General features: G+C 41.6%; 1 protein-coding gene across 2 annotated transcripts in view; it reads right to left on the reverse strand.

Annotated features, from left to right (window-relative positions):
- The window catches only part of MLXIPL (MLX interacting protein like), a 164066-nt gene that overhangs the window by 96866 nt on the left and 46790 nt on the right, over nucleotides 1-20410 (reverse strand). For both annotated transcript variants that reach the window (XM_069761396.1, XM_069761397.1), the window contains exons 2-4: nucleotides 5865-5971; nucleotides 4474-4556; nucleotides 4239-4328 (exon numbers count right to left, since the gene is read on the reverse strand). In XM_069761396.1, coding sequence (XP_069617497.1) covers nucleotides 4239-4328; nucleotides 4474-4556; nucleotides 5865-5971 — 280 coding nt within the window. The remainder of the gene's footprint in view (nucleotides 1-4238; nucleotides 4329-4473; nucleotides 4557-5864; nucleotides 5972-20410) is intronic.

Consider the following 20410-nt stretch of genomic DNA (forward strand, 5'->3'; position numbering starts at 1 on the left):
TAGAGGCCAAGCAATATATAACAGTGGCCACGCAGTATACAACACAGCCACGTACTATATAACACAGCCCACGCAGTATATAGCAGCCACGCAGTATATAACACAGGCGACGTAGTATATAACACAGGCCACGCAGTATATAACACTGACCACGTAATATATAGCACAGCCCACGCAGTATATAGCAGCCACATAGTATATACCACTGCCCACGCAGTATACAGCAGCCACGTAGTATATAACACTGCTCACGCAGTATATAACAGTGGCCATGTAGTATATAACGCAGCCCACACAGTACATAACACAGCCCACATAGTATATAACACTGCCTATGTAGTATATAGCAGCCACGTGGTATCTAACACAGCCCACGTAGTATACAGCAGTGTGGGCACCATATCCCTGTTAAAAAAATAATTAAAATAAAAAATAGTTATATACTCACCCGCTGGGATCCACCGAAGCTCCGGTGATACGCGCGTGGCTGCCGCCATCTTCCGTTCCCAGGATGCATTGCGAAATTACCCAGATGACTTAGCAGTCTCGCGAGACTGCTAAGTCTTCTGGGTGATTTCACAATGCATTGCTGGGAACGGAAGATGGCGGCAGGCGTGAGCGCATCGTCGGACGACGGAGGGTGAGAATAGCAGGTTTTTTGTTTTTTTATTATTTTTAACATTAGATCTTTTTACTATTGATGCCGCATAGGCAGCATCAGTAGTAAAAAGTTGGGGAAACAGAGGGTTAATAGCAGCGGTTAAGGAGTGCGTTACACGCGGCATAAAGCGGTCCGTTACCACCGGCATTAACCCTGTGTGAGCGGTGACTGGAGGGGAGTATGTGGGCGCCGGGCACTGACTGCAGGGAGTAAGGAGCGGCCATTTTCTTCCGGACTGTGCCCATCGCTGATTGGTCGTGGCTGTTTTGCCACGACCAATCAGCGACTTGGATTTCCATGACAGACAGAAAGACAGACAGACGGAAGTGACCCTTAGACAATTATATAGTAGATGGGGCCCCCAACAGATGACAGTTGGGGGACAAAAGTATCCATTATGTCTAATTTCGGACTGCTGACACTTTTATTCTCTAAGAGAAAAGCTGCCACCAGAGATGTTCGGCAGGAGCTCTCCAAATCCACAGGATGTATAGGAGAGTTCGGTGAGATAGCTGTCAGCTGAACGATTTACCGAACAATCATTAGGCTGACAGCCATCAAAAGTGCATTGTTGGCTTTGGACTTACCACTGACAGATATAGCAGGGGAAAAAAGGATCAGCCATGTTGCATTTCAATGCCTTATCATTTTGTTCTCGGGAGAGATAAGCTGCTGCTACCTAGGTTGTCAACCCTCCAGAAATTCCTCGACAGGCCATAAAAACAGGGCACTTTATTTCCCCCATCTACTATATAATTGTCTAAGGGTACCGTCACACTATACGATTTACCAACGATCACGACCAGCGATACAACCTGGCCGTGATCGTTGGTAAGTCGTAGTGTGGTCGCTGGAGAGCTGTCACACAGACAGCTCTCCAGCGACCAACGATGCCGAGGTCCCCGGGTAACCAGGGTAAACATCGGGTTACTAAGCGCAGGACCGCGCTTAGTAACCCGATGTTTACCCTGGTTACCAGCGTAAAAAAAACAAAACAGTACATACTTACATTCCGGTGTCTGTCCCTTGCCGTCTGCTTCCCGCACTCACTGACTGCCGGCCGTAAAGTGAAAGCACAGCGGTGACGTCACCGCTGTGCTCTGCTTTCACTTTACGGCCGGCAGTCAGTGAGTGCGGGAAGCAGACGGCAAGGGACCTGACGGACACCGGAATGTAAGTATGTAGTGTTTGTTTTTTTTTACATTTGCGCTGGTAACCAAGGTAAACATCGGGTTACTAAGCGCGGCCCTGCGCTTAGTAACCCGATGTTTACCCTGGTTACAAGCGAACGCATCGCTAGATCGGTGTCACACACACCGATCCAGCGATGACAGCGGGAGATCCAGCGACGAAAGAATGTTCCAAACGATCTGCTACGACGTACGATTCTCAGCAGGATCCCTGATCGCTGCTGCGTGTCAGACACAGCGATATCGTATGGATATCGCTGGAACGTCACGAATCGTACCGTCGTAGCGATCAAAATGGCACTGTGTGACGGTACCCTAAGGGTCACTTTCATCTGTCAGTCCTTCTGTCTGTCCTTCTGTCTGTCACGGATATTCATTGGTCGCGGTCTCTGCCTGTCATGGAATCCAAGTCGCTGATTGGTCTCGCCAGCTGCCTATCATGGCTGCCGCGACCAATCAGTGACGGGCACAGTCCGATTAGTCCCTCCCTACTCCTCGCAGTCAGTGCCCGCTCCATACTCCCCTCCAGTCACCGCTCACACAGGGTTAATGCCAGCGGTGACGGACCACGTTATGCTGCGGGTTACGCACTCCGTTAGCGCTGCTATTAACCCTGTGTGTCCCCAACGTTTTACTATTGATGCTGCCTATGCAGCGTCAATAGTAAAAAAATCTAATGTTAAAAATAATAATAAAAAAAAAAAAACCTGCTATACTCACCCTCCGTAGTCTGAGGATGCGCTCGCGCCTTCCGCCAGCTTCCGGTCCCAGAGATGTATTGCGAAATTACCCAGAAGACTTAGCGGTCTCGCGAGACCGCTAAGTCTTCTGGGTAATTTCGCAATGCATCCTGGGAACTGAAGATGGCGGTAGCCGCGCGCTCATCGCCACAGCGCCTTTGGATCCCAGGGGGTGAGTATGTAACTATTTTTTATTTTAATTCATTTTTTTTAACAGGGATATGTGCCCACACTGCTAAGTACTGCGTGGGCTGCGTTGGCTACATGGCTGCTATATACTACATGGGCAGTACTATATACTACATGGCTGCTATATACTACGTGGGCAGTACTATATACTACATGGCTGCTATATACTACGTGGGCAGTACTATATACTACATGGTTGCTATATACTACGTGGCAAGTGTTATATACTACATGGCTGCTATATACTACGTGGGCAGTACTATATACTACATGGCTGCTATACACTACGTGGGCAGTACTATATACTACATGGCTGCTATATACTACGTGGGCAGTGTTATACACTACATGGCTGCTGTATACTACGTGGCCTGTGTTAGATACTGCGAGGGCTGCGTTATATACAACGCATCGGGTATTCTACAATATGTATGTATGTATATAGCAGCCACATACTATATAGCACAGGCCACGTACTATTTGTATGCTATATACTACATGGCTCCTATATACTACGTGGCCTGTGCTATATAGTATGTGGCTGCTATATACATACATATTCTAGAACACCCGATGCGTTAGAATCGGGCCACCATCTAGTCCATAATATAATGTTATGCGGTCCGTGATTGTTTTCAAGCTGGAGAGACTTGAACAGATTTTTCTAACTACATTTATCATATTTTTACAGTTCACAGTGAATGCATCTGATGTCTTATTATGGGAAAAATGGTCTATAGACAAATATCACTTACGGTATAATCTTAATGAAATATTATGGTCATCTAATGTGTCCAGAAAAAAAAGTTGGTTGTCCGTGATTTTTTAAGAAGCTGTCCAGAAAAAAATACAAAAACAAGTTGGCAACCCTGACTGCTGCACATACATACTTGGCCAAACTGACAGTGCATGTGTATTGGGGGTCAGGAAAAATAGCTGCCCTCTCAAGGAGGCTGGCCACACACATTAGATGGCTGGCTGTCGGCCGAGCGATGCTTTGACCAATGGTTAGGCTGACAGCCATCTCAGCCGTACTCCCATAAACAGGAGAGCTCGCTCGACCAACCGCTCCTAATCTATATGGGGGTCTTAACAATGCACTGGGGCCAAATTCAGTAATCCTCACTAAACTTATAAGTAAAATGAGGTGAACTTGCACAGTAAAACATCCATGCAGATGTTGCACTTAGTGGAGTTGAACCCACAGTCCCAAATGCTGTAAGGCACAGCGGTAACCATCTAGGCCACCGTTTCCCAAACACCAGTCCTCACTGCCCCAACAGATCATGTTTTCAGGACTTCATGAGTATTGCTCAGGTGAGAGAACCTGTGATAATAATTCCATCACATGAACAATACTAATGAAATCCTGAAACCGTGACCTGTTGGGGCTGTGAAGAATAAAGTTTGGGAAACACTGATCTAAATCAAGAAAGTCAAACACTGAAAGTCTCTTACGCGTTTCTTGTAGTAAATTCTCCATTTGTTATACTCCTTCATTACCACTTCAATTCTCCGTTTCCAGTAGTTCCCCTCTAGCACCACAGCCTGTACAATAAGAAGACACAATTCCGTCTACTGTGAGAAATCATTAAGGTAAAGAACACTATAATTTGTACACGAGAACTTTATAGTACTTATTGAACTAATGACTTCATATGTCTCTGTAAGATGTTCTGCTTGTCGGTCTTACCTCAGGTTTACGGTGGTCGTCTCCTTCTGATCCATCCAGTGGGGTCACAAATCCACATACTGGGGTTTTCCTTCTTTCTATATCTATAAAACCACATGACGTTCATTTTTATATTGTATTCTTTTGTTTGTTACAATAAAAAAAACAACAACAACATGATATAGTGTATATACACATAACAATATAATAAACAATACAATTTAAACATTTTCTTGCCTCTTAGTCTTCATACTCAGCTGATTACTTTAATGAGAACCAGTACTTTCCCCAAGTTTATTTTATTTTCATTATTTAAAACTTAGTATTTTACCGTCCATCATAGCAGTTTTCTTCCTAAAGTTACCTTACTTATAAATTAAAAAAAAATTTAAATTCTCAATTTCCAGCTCCCAAATGGGCCTCCTAGCTATCCCCAGACAAACAATCTAGATTTTTAACACATGATCCGTTTTATTCACCCTGAGGATAAACCATCACCAGATATGCCCACCAGCAATTTAAGGAAGACATACGGATTAGATCGCTGTCAGCCAAATGATGCTTTGGCCGATCATTCAACCAACAGCCATCTCGGCCGTCTTCCCATACACAGGAGTCTTTGTTTCCATCCGGCAGCTTATCACTGGAAGAGCAAAGTGGTCAGCAGTCCAAAATCAGATACGCCTGATCAACATCGCTCCCAATGAACAGCCGGCCGGTGTGCACATACACATATATTTCGGATGAACCAATCGATATCGGCAGGCTTGAACTACATTGGTCTAATGTGCATGGGGGCTTTCCTCTCCTATCCTTTTACAGAACAGCTGCACACTTTGCCAAGTCAAGAGTGCTTGCATAGTGGAAATTGAGAGAAGCTCCACAATTGAATGTGTTTAAAGAAAAATATTCCTGTGCCGAGATAATCTTATAAATGTGCCCCTGCTGTGTACTGTGTAATGGCTGTGTCTGACCGTGCAGGAACATGGTCTGATCATATCACAGCTTCCGGGCATGGGGATAAGCAAAACAGTATATAGACATTACAACCGGGATCACAGGTGATTCTTTCTTTTAGGTAAAATATTGTTTAGAAATAGGCAGGGAAATGTTCTACTCACAAAAAAAGAATCAGCTGTGATCCCGAGCTGTCCTGTCAGTATACTTTTTTGCTTCCCCCCATGCCCAGGAGATCTGGTATGATCAGACCATATTCCTGTACAGTTAGACACGGCCGTTACACAGTAGGGGCACATTTATAAGATTATCTCGGCCCGGGAACAATATTGTTAAACACATCCAATTGTGGGACTTATTATTATTTATTATTCCAAGATGTATTGATTAAAATATACTTTTGTTCGTGGGAAAACCTCTTTAAGACAAATATCAGCCTTACACGATTTACTTACATTGTAAGTACCAAGCTCTCCAGATGGCGTTATTCAGACGGATCTTATCTCTCCATAATAGTCTTAAACCCTTGAAATTCTTCCACTTGGGAGATACCAGTTTGCCGCTGAAAACAATCACGTTACAAGAGATTAGTGAATACATTTATCATCTCCTTCGCCTCACAGTGTATCACACAATTAATTAGCACAACTATATTAATTGAATTGTTCAGATGAGAAAGTAATGTTAAATAATAAATGTTTCTGACACAGAACAGATGTTTGAAAAAGCAATGTTTTGCAACTGAAAGTACGGTACTTTTTCAAAGACTGTGCACATGGAGTCTTGCAGAGTGTTTGAGGCAGAAACTGAGCAGAGCGTCTAAGTTTTTGAGGAGAATTTGGAGAGTTTCCGCTCAGTTTTGCCCCCAAAACTCCTAAAGAAAAACTGTGTGCACACCCTTACATGAAGCAACATTTTGAAAGACAACATGCTATTTTTTCAAATAATATTTTCAATATGTTAAGTTAGACAGATACTTTGCAACTCAGGGTGAAGTGGCTGCCCAGGATTTTCATTCTGATGACCTATCCTCAGTATGAGGCCTCTTTGGACATTTTTATTGATTTGGTGGTGGGGGACAGAAATGGGAGGGTTTTGTTTGCATTTTTTAGACAGTTTTTTTTTTCATTTGTCATCCATTTTGGTCTGTATGTCCTGTTTTGCCAACGATGTTGCCTCAATTTTTCTTGCATGCATAAAAATCCAAACTTCTCTTACCCATAAACACAGTAAAAATGGATGGCATGCGAGCAGGTACGGACTAGGACTGAAATTCAGCCCTGGAAATTAAAATCATACAGGCACATGATGTCCCCGTCCACAAGCACCAGATGTGGATATATTACTAATATTACCCTGGATGGAGGAAAGCAAGATTTACTACAAGACCAATATTTCTAATGATACCGGTGGCATGCTGGGGTAAGTGACAGACTCAGCAACTTTGTGCTAAGTCACAACTGTTAACAGTATGGGTGTCTTGAGAACACCGATTCTGTTAACAATGTAGCAGACAAGAGGCCCACGACCAGACAGGCCCTTCTGGCATTTTCCAGAATTGCCACATGGCCAGTCCGGCCCTGCATGTGAGTCTTAACCTTCTTATTCAAGAAGTGATTGGCACAATTAGGATCAAAAACTTAAATGTCTCCTTTTTTTTTACATATATGCTAGCCACCTTAGGGAGAGACCCAAGTTGGGCTAAATGTAGCGGGACGAAAGAGACCGAAAAGCCCTCTACTTAAAGGAAATACATAGTGGATGCTTTCCTGAAACGGAAAGTACTTGCAAGCAGCATAATACAAAGAATAGCAGGTTTACCCAGAATCCTTTGCAGTAGGCGGAGCTATGCAAATCATCTCTTTCCACCCCAGTCTAATCCACAGCGCTTGGAACCGCCAAGCGTGCAATGCTGCGGATTAGTTTCTAAATTTAAACAGCCAACCAATTCCTAGGAATTGGTTGGCTGTGTAAATTTAGAAACTAATCCGCAGCATTGCACGCTTGGCGGTTCCAAGCGCTGTGGATTAGACTGGGGTGGAAAGAGATGATTTGCATAGCTCCGCCTACTGCAAAGGATTCTGGGTAAACCTGCTATTCTTTGTATTATGCTGCTTGCAAGTACTTTCCGTTTCAGGAAAGCATCCACTATGTATTTCCCTTTTTTTTTAGACTTTTTCAGACAATTAGTTTGCAAATAAAGAAACAGAACGGACATGACATGTGAACATGCTCATAGACAGTAATGGGTACATGCTCTATCCGTGAGATACACATAACACATTTTGTCCATGAAATGCGAACAGCTGAATGAAGCCTAAGTTATGACTATCAGATTGGTGGGGTCCGAAACCCAACATCCCTACTGATCAGCTGTTTTCAGCTCCCACTGTGGCTTTAGAAGGAGAAGGAACATGAGTTTGCACCCTGCCTGTGCCATGAATGCTGATTTACAGGTATAGCCTATAGCCTCTGCTGCGCCTTTTACTACCGTAGGTCTACATTAATGGCTATCCAGCAACCATTCTACAATTTAAAATGAATCTATATAAATGTACTTAGTAAATTGTAAATCAGGTCACCGCTACATTTGCAATGCAGAAAAAGACATTACGGGACATGCAGTTAGCAAAGCTTCTGGCTCTGGACAATGATTTCTACAACAAAGGCCAACAGAATGTGGATTTTTTTTGTTTGAAAGGCAAGTTAGAAGTGGCATGGGGGTAAAAAAGTACATGGTTATTATGTGTGCTAGGTAGGGAGTAGTGTTTCTGATTTCATGTACCTTCTGGAATTTTCCTTTAGAGATTCCCACTTCTCAGTTTTGGAAGAAAAACAAGATATGCCATAAATATCTGATACATACTGATCCCACATTTGGGACTTGCATCTGTCCGAAGAACATGGCCCAGTCTCATGCTTCAAGAATGGAGAAGCAGCTGAGAAAATGGCTATGTGAGGGTTTTTGGACCTTCATCTGTCAGACATATAAGGGGAATATACACCAATAAGTGTAGCACAGTTTCTGACTTAATTTCAACAGAATTTAGATCAGGTACGGTTTATTGAGTTTTGATTTAAGTATTTGCTGCTGGGAAAGTTCAGAGACCACCAAATATCTACCGTGCTGAAGGTCTCCTTTTATGACTCACTACATGGACACAATTCACACGGACTGACACCAGAGCACCAAACTCCTAAGTCATCACCCTCACCACTTCTCCATTTCTAACAAAAACTTTAAAGCGACTTTATCACCCCTCCAGCCGTTAGAAACTAAAAGAGCCACCTTGTGCAGCAGTAATGCTGCATTCTGACAAGGTGGCTCTTTTAGTTATTGGTGCAGTCAAAGCAGAAATAAAGCGTTTTATAATTTCGCAAAAATACCTGTCTTTAGCCCTGGAAGCAGGTCTTAACCCCCCTGCTGCACACGCCGCACTGCCGTCACTCAAGGCTTCTTCGGCGCCGGGCACTGCCCCTCCGCGCTGTTTTCAAGTCAAATCCGGTGCCTGCGCTGCTTTGTTCTGCCTGGGGCAGGCGCAGTGAGCGCTGCCCGTCTGACCTCAGATGCAGTCTCGCAGACTGCGCCTGTGCGGCTGCCCACCTTGTGAATCCCAGCCCGCAATGTGCATAATGCATAACACACTGCGGGACACATCGTACCGGGACCGCCCCTGGGTGAGTATAATCCAACCTCTTAGCTCACCTTCGATTTTGGGGGTGACAGGTTCCATTTAAAAGTTTATTGTTTTAACAAGTTATGCAACGTAAGAAAGAAAAAAGTTCTGACGTAATTAAAGGAATTGGAACAAACTGTAGAATTTATCGGATGTTCTTGCTAAGTTTTCAACTATAGAACATACCAGTGCTTCTCACTAGATTAGAATATCGTCAAAAAATTAATTTATTTCAGTTCTTCAATAAGAAAGTGAAACTCATATATTATATAGAGTCATTGCAAACAGATTGATCTATTTCAAGAGTTTATTTCTGCCTATTTCAGATTCGCTTTACAATAAAGCATCAGAATAAAGAGAAAGAGATGGTAACAAAAGGTTAAAGAATGAGGGGAAAGGTATGGTAACAATCAATGTCTTGGACTTAATGTTCTAATCAGACTTTTTTTCCTATGTGTAACATGCTGTGTTATCAGCTACGTCAGATGTAGGTATCTCCAAACCAGCATGTGAAAAGAGCAGCTATGCTGGTATAGCAAACAAGCAGGGCCGGCTCCAGTTTTCGTGGGCCTCAGGCGAAAGAGTCTCTGTGGGCCCCTTTAACACATACCATGATTGTTGATGCACAGATAGAAATATAGATATAGTACAATACCAAAGATTTCACTCTCTTCTTACATTACATGAGTGATATCTATTGTAAATTCTACAACAGCTCAGAAATCGGACAATATAGTCCTCTATACAGTATTATGGGCACCACATAGTGCTCCATACAGAATAATGAGCCCCATATATTGCTCCATACAGAACAATGAGCCCCATATATTGCTTCATACAGCATAATGAACCTCATATATCGCTCCATACAGAATAATGAGCCCCATATATTGCTCCATACAGAATAATGAGCCCCATATATTGCTCCATACAGAATAATGAGCCCCATATATTGCTTCATCTATATATATAATTGCCTAAGGGTTTTTCCGTCTGTCTGTCTGTCTGTCTGTCTGTCCTGGAAATCACACCTCTCTGATTGAGCGAGGCCGCCAGGCCTCGACCAATCAGCGACGGGCACAGCATCGACGTAGAAATCCCGCGCGTCTGATTGGTCGAGGCCGCCAGGCCTCGACCAATCAGCAACGGGCACAGTATCGACGTAGATGTCATAATGGTTGCCATGGCGACGATGATATCATAAAGGTTGCCTCGACCAATCAGCGACGGGCACAGTCTGCCGCGAATTCTGGAATCATCATTGTCCATATACTACGGGGACATGCATATTCTAGAATACCCGATGCGTTAGGATCGGGCCACAATCTAGTACAGCATAATGAGCCTCATATATTGCTCCATACAGAATGAGCCCCATATATTGCTCTATACAAAAGAATGAGCCCCATACAAAAGAATGCGTCCCATATATTCCTCCATAAAGTATAATGAGCCTCATATATTGCTCCATACAGTATATAATAGGCCCCATATATTGATCCATACAGAATAATGACCACCATATAAAGCTCCATACAGTATAATAAGCCCCATATATTACCCCGTACAGTATTATGGGCACCATATAGTGCTTCATACAGAATAATGAGCCCCAAATAAAGCTCCATACAGTACAATAAGCCACATATATTGCTCGATACAGTATAATGAGCCTCATATATTGCTCCATACAGAATAATGAGCCCCATATATTGCTCCATACAGTATAATAGGCCCTATATATTGCTCCATGCAGTATATAATAGGCCCCATATATTGCTCCATACAGAATAATGACCCCATATAAAGCGCAATACAGTATAAGCCCCATACATTGCTCCGTACAGCATAATGAGCCCCATATATTGCTCCATACTGTATATAATAGGCCGGATATATTGCTCCATACAGAATAATGACCCCATATAAAGTGCAATACAGTATAATAAGCCCGATATATTGCTCCATACAGTATAATGAGCCCCATATATTGCTCCATACAATAGAATGAGCCCCATATATTGCTCCATACAGTATTATGGGCACCACATAGTGCTCCATACAGAATAATAAACCCTACATAATGAATGGTCCATACAGTATAATGAGTCCTATATATTGCTCCATACAGAATCATGGACCCTATATAATGCTCCATACAACATAATGCCTGGAAAAAAACATTTATGAAATGCATACAGTATATCCTAATAGGCATAATAATTGTATTGTATACCTGAGATTATTCTTAAGACCCTTCAATGTAGCGCTTTTTTCTAGGCTTTTAGTAAGCGTAAAAACATACCATACATTTCTATCTGAAATGTGGAAAACAAAATTGATAATATATATTTATACACATATAAATATTCAGAAATCTGTGCTTTGAGAATGGAGATTCATTTGGAATAACTTTAGGAAGACCAATTGAGCTAAAATAAGTGTGGCTATTGAAGTGTCTGGGGGGGAGGTAGCACCATCCTAATATCTGTTGCTACTAAAAGAAAAAAAGTTCTTAAAATCAACAATTATTGGGGATCGGATAGAAAGATTGCTGGGTGGGGTTGGGAAAAACCCAGCGGTCATGGTGCACATCGGTACCAATTACAATATTAGAGGGAGATGGAAGGTCCTTAAAATGATTACAGTGAACTAGGAGAGAAGCTGAAGGTCAAGAGCTCCAAGATTGTGTTTTCAGAAATACCAACAATGCCATAAGCATCACTAGAAAGATATCAGGAGCTTAGGGAGATAAATAAGTGGCTTAGAAATTGGTGCAGGAAGGAAGGGTTTGGGTTCATGGAGAACTGGGCCTACTTATCCGTCGGCTATAGGCTCTACGTTAGGGACTGGCTGTACCTCAATGGTGAGAGTGCAGCTGTGCTTGAGGAAAAAATGGTCAGACGGATGGAGGAGCTTTTAAATTAGAATCTGGGGGGAGCAAGGATAGTTGTGCTAATAAGGGGATAGATAGAGTAGACAAAGGGTGTGAGAGAATGAGAATGAATGAGGATTTAGGGGGGACCTGGGATATGCAAAGAACGTAGGGAGCCGAGTAGGCATAACAAATGTGCTAATGGTATCAAATGTCGGCTGGCAAATGCAAAAAGCCTTGAAAACAAAATGAATGAACTGGAGACTCATGTTGGTCACAGAATATGATGTGGTGAGCATTACGGAAATCTGGCTGGATGAAAGCCATGACTGGGTGACGAACGTAGAGGGTTACACTACATTTAAAAAGGACGGGAAAGATAAAAAAACTTAAAACCTGTGCTCAAAGACGACATTGGGGGAGCTGCAACAATGTAGATTCAGTATGGGTAAATGTACATGGGGATGGCAATAATGGAAAGCTGCTAATTGGAGTTTCCTACAAACCTCTTATATAGCTGAACAGGTAGAGGATGAAATGCTGCAACAAATTAAAAAGGCAGTATATAATAGGGTCCTTATTATGGGGGATTTTAACTATTCAGACATATAATCTGGCTGTGCTAAAAGCTGCAAGTTCTTCTCCAGAGTTCAGAACAATTAGCTCTGTCAGCTGGTAGATGAACCAACCAGGGGAGGTAATCTGCTGGATCTTGTTCTGTCAAATAGACCAGATACAATTTCAGATCTACAGGTCAGGGAACATTTGGTAAGCAGTGACCATAATGTGGTGAGTTTCAATGTAATTTTCAATCAAACACTCAAAAGGGGAAATGCAAAAACCTGGAACTTTAAAAAAGAGGATTTCAACAAATTAAGGAAAGAACGTAATCACGTAGACTGGGATCATGTAATGGTAACTGGGGATACCTAACATAAATGGGGCATGTTTAAGTAAATACTACCAGAATCCTGTAGAAAACTTATACCCCCTGGTAATGTAAAGGAATATAAAGAACCCATTATGGATAAATAAGACAGTGAAAATTTTAATAAGACAAAAAGAAAGAGCATTCAAAATCCTGAAGGCTGAGAAAACAGAAATAGCATTTCAGGAGTAAAAAGATCTACGGTAAATAAGAAATGTAAAAAAGAAATGACATTAAAATGAATCCCCAAAAATGTTATAAATACATCAATGTCAAAAAGAAAAAAGACAGATGGTATCAGCCCCTTAAAAGACAATAAAAACAAGATAATTATAGACGACAAAGAAAAGGCCGAGATATTAAAAAGACACTTTTCATAAGTGTTCACCGAAGACCTGTTTGTCCCAGTAATCTTTCAACAAGGCAAAAATCAAAGTTCACCACCTGATGTAACAAGTTTAACACAAGAAGTACATCTGCGTCTGAGCCTGGTTCCATTCCCTAGACCACGTTCTAGTCCTGTGACTATAGTCCTGTTCCACACACCATGATTGTTTTTGTTCCTGTCTTGTGATCACTGCTGCATCTGGCTACCAATGTATGGTTCCTCCTGCAGTCCTTGGTTTCTTGTAGGAGTTAAAGTTCTCTACACTGCAGTCTAAAAGTGGTCATGATTTGCTCTTATTTCATTCCTGCTTCTCCTCTGAGTATTCTTAAATCCACCATATCGTTCCAGAGATATGAGCCATTTCATTTAGTGTGCCCAATATGCTAATTTTATGGTTTTACCAAGGAGGCATTGGCAGTGTTACCTCCCTTGCTGCTGATCTAGTCTTTGATGGAGTTGGGGAGGGTGAGTAACAGTTTCATTTATTATTTCTGAGGCATCTACCAGCTTTTGACTAATCCAGGACAACTCCTTTAACAGCAAAGAGCAATCGTTAATTATAAAAGGTTTTTAAGTAGATGTGTCATGACACAGCTATCAGGTGACTCGGGACCAGAGGCTCCTTTCCTGACCCCAATACTAGGGGGCGCCTTAGCTCCCCCTGCTCCCAGGGATACTTCAGATGGCGAAGATGAAAGGGCCTCCACCCTTGCCTTATCTCTTAAGTTAGCCCTCCGTCTGTTCTCTTCCCCCACCCAGGGAAGAGGGGCGCTACTGTGCACCACAGTACACCCACTGACAAACAGGGTAACACAGACAAGGGTTAACAAAACTCCAGACATACAAAATTTTCACTCACATATAACAGAGGAATCCACCGGGGTGTGCAGGAAGAGGAAAAGAACAAAATAGAGAAGGATAAGGAATTACCATGCGACAGTTACTAGTAACTTCTCCAACTCTCCTTCTCATACCAACTCCTTTCCCTCTGTTGGCCATGCAGCAATAAAGCTGCCTCTAACGAGAATTAGAAACAGAGCCCAGATTATAAAGGGAAAAGGAGTGGCTAACCGAGCACATCTAAGCACGGGGATATCCAACATGGCCAACAATTAACCCCTGTTCTGCCAGAAGAAATAAACACATTTAGTATGAAGGAGAAGTGCTTCTTCTCAGCGCCGGAGTAGGAGCAATCATATGCTGCAGTCTTCTGGCTCCACACTGTCGTGGCAACCCCATGGCAAGATGACTGGGGAGATCCTTGAAACTATCTTGGAAGGAATCTTTGGAATGCAGGAGTGAAGGCTCTGGAATACACCATATTTGAAAATGAAGCTTGGACTGGACCAATTACAAAGTGACTAGCTGTACAGAAGTTGTGCGACCCCCCTATTTCCTGCTCTTAGTATATTCTTTTGTTTTGAGAATAAAGTTCAGTTGGGCACCAACTTTGACTGAGAGAAGCAGTGTGAATCGTCTCTGTGAATCTGATACATTCTTAGCCTCTAAGCGCGCACTCAGCTTATATTTGGTCAGGTACAAGCAATCATATTGATCTCACTTTAAGAGATCACCCTCACAACTGGAGTAAAAGACAAGTTCCATTCCAGTGGGGCATTTTAGATGGCTGTTCTCAGGATCCCTTAAAAATCTTCAAGCTGTCATCTATCCTTGGGAGAGGTGATAACTAACCTTGTTAGAGATACCCATATAAACATCAACTGTTTAAATAACCATTTATGGCTTGCTGAACAATTGGAACCAAATTGAATTGTCCTCTATTAACTAGAGCCACTTACAGCTCCATTGGATCTGTGATTTTAAGGGGAAATTAATTTGAGCATTTACATCACCATTACCCCAGAGCTAACCGTTAACCTCTGATGCTTTTAGTGGTATAGCTCCCATGTTGTCTCTGAGGACTCTGTAAAATTAATAGGAATTGTACTAAATTCACTATTTTTACATGATCTAAATAGATTCAAGTCTGGAGTCTTCTAACATTGAAAAATCATGCAAGTTACTAAGCATTAGTTGCTGAGCCATCATTCCCTGTTCTTATCAATGGAAAATTTCCTGTTTTCTGACAAGCTAATGAAGAGTGTTACTGCCATATGCTACAGTTAATTACTGCACACAAGTGGAAAACATTTATGAAACTCTTGATCTATCTTAGCAACGTCATTATTGACGGATGTGTGGTTGGCTGCTATTCCCTGCTCAGATATGAACTATGACAAAATCTGACTATCTATTGAAGGAAGTAGACCCAGATGTATGGAAGACTGAGGCTGGCGATCTATACGTGCAGCTGCATGGTTCACATGTCAAACATGAGTACATGACCTTCATTGCTGACTTGTTCTTGTGAATGTTCACACAGCTATTTTAAGTGATGGCAATCTCCTATAGGCAAAGAAATAATTCAGGAACAATTAGTGACTTGCTTTTTTAATATATTTTTACTTGAAACAATATGAAAACATGAATAGTTTTGGATACTGATAACCAAATATTTATATGTTATTCTTCCAATGGTTCCACTGGTGACAATCTGTAAATGAATCAACCAAGCAGAGAAGAAATCAGAATGCAGATGCACTGAAAGAATGGAGTTTATCAAAGTCTCAGACGGTATTACAGCCCAGGTTCTCTTAGCCTAAAAGACATATTGTGGTGCGAAATATTGGTGTCAATTTGGAATATTGACCCAATAGCAATTAGAGACCCTTTGGATTTAACTCTTTTATTGGAAGTAAAACGGTCAAGAACTGTCATCTTCAAAATCTAAGTACGGTAATATTAAAAAAAATAAAAATCATAATTGAAAGATCGTTAATGGGACTCTCTTACAATGGACTTTTACCACCTTTATACAGGAGTGTAGCGGTGGTTATGCATGTGCTGTAGCACTTAATCCAATGTTAATGGCGCTGAAAAAAAACGTTTAGGCACTGTACTGGATAGATATGCAATAACTGAGGGCTAAAGTTGTGTAGTCAGCAATCATCCGCTCCCTACTAATGTCCACTTTTGGCTTGAATTAATATGTATGCTATATCTATGGATAAAAGAGAGTTATTCTGGGGATATAAGTGACTTTGGACAATATTGTTCTATGCAGCTACTACATTGCAGCATAATGTTGTGGCCAAAGTTACCGCGTACCCCAACCGAAAGTGATTGATCCTAACCCTCTCTGCGTAAAGCAGGGACAGACAAAAAAATACAATATGGTCAATCCTCTTTCATATCCATGAATGGATATTCTTAGATTCATGACCATTAGATTGTACAGGTGTTTGTGAATCTTTTTTTTAAAGGAGTTTTCTCACAAGTAATTGACCCCGTTTTATATGTTTCCATTTTTACTATCACTTTTCTAATATACTTTTATTACCTGCATAGCTTCCATGTTGGATACATAACCCTTTGCTGCAATACTGCTCCACTTCCATCTGGCCACTGAAATGGGATGGACAATGAATCCTGATTTGAGCTTGGTGATAGTGATTTGTGGTGCAGGCCAATGGTGATGCATGGTCCGGCTCTACCACAACTACTTTCTCTAATACTCTGCTCAGTTTCTCAGGGAGATCTATGTCCGGCCCATAGTCTTGAACAGCTCATTTATATGTAAGAAAAATGTGGATTTCTCTGTAATAAGACACTGGATCGCCGATATCTAGGTATCATTATATTCGGCTTCCTATGACCTACATCAGATGGCAGACAATTTCATACTCTGACAGGTCTAGATAGGTGTAGTGAGCCTTTCAAAAAGTGCTGGATACAACAGATTAGTCCCACTGTACCTGACCTGTAACAGTCCCATGGTAAGAACCATGGAGGAACGTTCTGAATGGTTGAACACTGGAGGCACTGTGGTTGGCACTATTAGCACTCTGCATCTCCCACATTACTCCAAGTAAATGAGTCAGGGCTGTAGTGCCAGTCATACAGGATTGCGTCTTTGTAAGCAATAAATGAGATGTAGAGCTTCAGGGGATCACAATCAAGATTATTAAAGTCCTATGATGAATGTAAGAAATAAATAAATATATAACTCCCTTCTTTTTTAGCCACTCTTTGCTTTAGAACAAATATAAATGCATCAAAACTATAAAAAAAAATTGTAAGTTGGTTGAAGCTCCACCCTTTTAATCCCAGTTTTGTATTTAAGACATTCAATGTGGGGTAAAAATAGCCTGCTAACAGTGGCGAACTAGGTGCCATGGGCCCACCAATAACAATGACTTTAGGGGATCCACTTTTCACCTGCATGAAAATATTACTCTTCTCTTGTTCACAGATGTACCTATGCTTTTATAGAATAGTAAACAGGGTAGTTTGGTTAATGAGTGATGATATGTTGCTTTTCTCTGTTCAGAGCAAATCAAGTGAATAATGTCAAGTACTGCCCATACAGTGGGGTTGGGGGTGCCCATATCTGCACAATGGCCCACCGGGGGATTCCCCTTTTCCCCTATGGGCCAGTCTGAGCCTGCATGCTAACATGATAAAGCCCTGCTCTGTGTAGCACAAGCGATGATATGATCGCAGCTTCTTGTCTCCGATGGAGACTATTGAAGTAAGTAACAAGTTAAAAAAATGTTTTTAAAAATATAAAAAAAAATAGATGAACATTCAAATCACCACTAGTGATGAGCGAGTGTGCTCATTACTCGCGTTTTCCGAGCATGCTCGGGTGTTTGCCGAGTATCTTGGGAGTGTTCGTAGATTATGTTTGTGTCCCCGCAGCTGCATAATTTGCAGCTGTTAGACAACCTTAAAGGGACTCTGTCACCTGATTTTGGCGGGTCCTGTGTTCGGTCCGATGGGCGGTGTTTTCTCTTGTTTCATTCACCCCTTCGTTTCCTGCTGGCCGCACTATTTTCTTGAATGTGAGTTGGTTTCCGCCGTAGTACACGCGTGTGCAATGCAATCTTGTCTTGCACACACGCAGTATGCTTTGCCCAACTTCAGGCAAAGCCGGAAAGCATTAGTGCGCACACGCCGCCGCACTATGTCCCGGAAGTATTTTGCTGTGTTCCGGGACATAGCGCGGCGGCGCATGCGCACTAATGCTTTTCTGCTTTGCCCGCAGTTGGGCAAAGCATACTGCGCGTGCGCAAGGCAAGATTGCATTGCGCACGTGTGTACTACGGAGGAAACCAACTCACATTCAAGAAATAGTGCGGCCAGCAAGAAACGAAGGCGTGAATGAAACAAGAGAAAACACCGCCCATCGGACCGAACACCGGGCCTGCCAAAATCAGGTGACAGAGTCCCTTTAACACATGCAGGGATTGCCTGTTTGTTATGGAATTCCCACATGTATTCAGGCTGTCTTCTATCTGTTTTCCAGTACACTATATAGCAAAACCAATGGTGTCGTTCAAAAGTACAACTTGTCCCACAAAAAACTAACCTTCACAAGGCCATATTGACGGAAAAATAAAAAAGTTATGGCTCTGGGATGAAGCAAAAAACTGAAAAACCCAAAGTGGTGAAGGGGGTTAAACAAAATTTGGAACTTTGTAAAGATAGATAGATAGATAGATAGATACAGACAAAAAGAATACAGCAGCACGTGTGCATGAATCTAGGCCATGTGAGAACACAGAAAAGCATTAAAAATATTCAATTAAGATGAAAACTCTCAAAAAGTTACTGGATGCTGGCTGGAAACATTTTTTTGAGAAGTTTAATCTAAATTGAATGTTTTTAATGTTTTTCCATGTTTTCACAAGGCCTAGAGTCATGCACATGTGCTGCTGTGTTCTTTTTTGGCCATATTATGCAGTTTTCATAGCTACGTGTTCATTAGGAGGTGCTCATTGTTTTTTTTTTTTTTGCTTACTATACAGTTACGTCCATATATATTTGGACAGAGACAACATTTTTCTAATTTTGGTTATAGACATTACCACAATGAATTTTAAACAAAACAATTCAGATGCAGTTGAAGTTCAGACTTTCAGCTTTCATTTGAGGGTATCCACATTAAAATTGGATGAGGGGTTTAGGAGTTTCCTTAACATGTGCCACCCTCTTTTTAAAAGGGACCAAAAGTAATTGGACAATTGACTCCAAGGCTATTTCATGGACAGGTGAAGTTACTTGAGGGGTCTAAATGACAGAAAATACCAAAAAGTGACACCATTATAAAAACTGCACCCCTCAAGGTGCTCAAAACCACATTCCAGAAGTTGATTAACCATTCAGACACTTCACCGGAATTATTTTAATGTGTAAGGAAAAAATTAACATTTAATTTTTTTTCACAAAAATTTCACTTTAGACCCAATTTTTTTTATGTTCATAAGGGTAACAGGAAAAAATGGACCCTAATATTTGTTGTTCAATTTCTCCTGAACATACCAATAGCCCCCATACCGATGTTGGAAAAAAACACTGTTTGGGCCCATGGCAGGGCTCGGTTTTGAAGGAGCGCCATTTGACTTTTTTGACTTTTTTCATGCAATATTAGCATAATTAAGGGATGCCAATGTCACATTTGAAAGCCTCTGATGTGCCTAAACAGTGGAAACCCTCAAGTGACAACTTGTGGAAACTAGACCCCTCAGGAAACTTATCTAGATGTGTGGTGAGCACCTTGAAGCCCTAGGTGTTTCTCAGGAGTTTATAACATTGATCTGGGAAAATTAAAAAAAAAAATTACATTTTTCCCACAAAAATGTATTTTAGCCCAACATTTTGCATTTTCATAAGGGTAAAATGAGAAATTGCATGATACAATTTGTTGTGCAATTTCTCTTGAGTATGCTCGTAACCCCATATGTGGGGTAAAGCTATTGTTTGGGTGCACGGCAGGGATCAGAAAGGAAGGAGTGACGTTATGGAAAACAGACTTTGATGGAATTGATTGTGGGTGTCATGTCGTATTTGGAGAGCCCATGACGTACCTAAACAGTGGAACCCCCCACAATTGACCGCATTTTGGAAACTAGACCCCTCAAGGAATTTATCTAGACATGTGTTGAGCACTTGAATCCCCAGGTGCTTCACAGACTTTTACAACATTGATCTGTGAAAATGAAAAAAAAAAAAAAAAGTTTCTTCACACAAAACCATTGTTTTAGCCCCACATTTTAAAATGTTTACAGGGC

This window comes from Ranitomeya imitator, chromosome 3, assembly GCF_032444005.1.
Source record: "Ranitomeya imitator isolate aRanImi1 chromosome 3, aRanImi1.pri, whole genome shotgun sequence".
NCBI classification, from domain to species: Eukaryota; Metazoa; Chordata; class Amphibia; order Anura; family Dendrobatidae; genus Ranitomeya; species Ranitomeya imitator.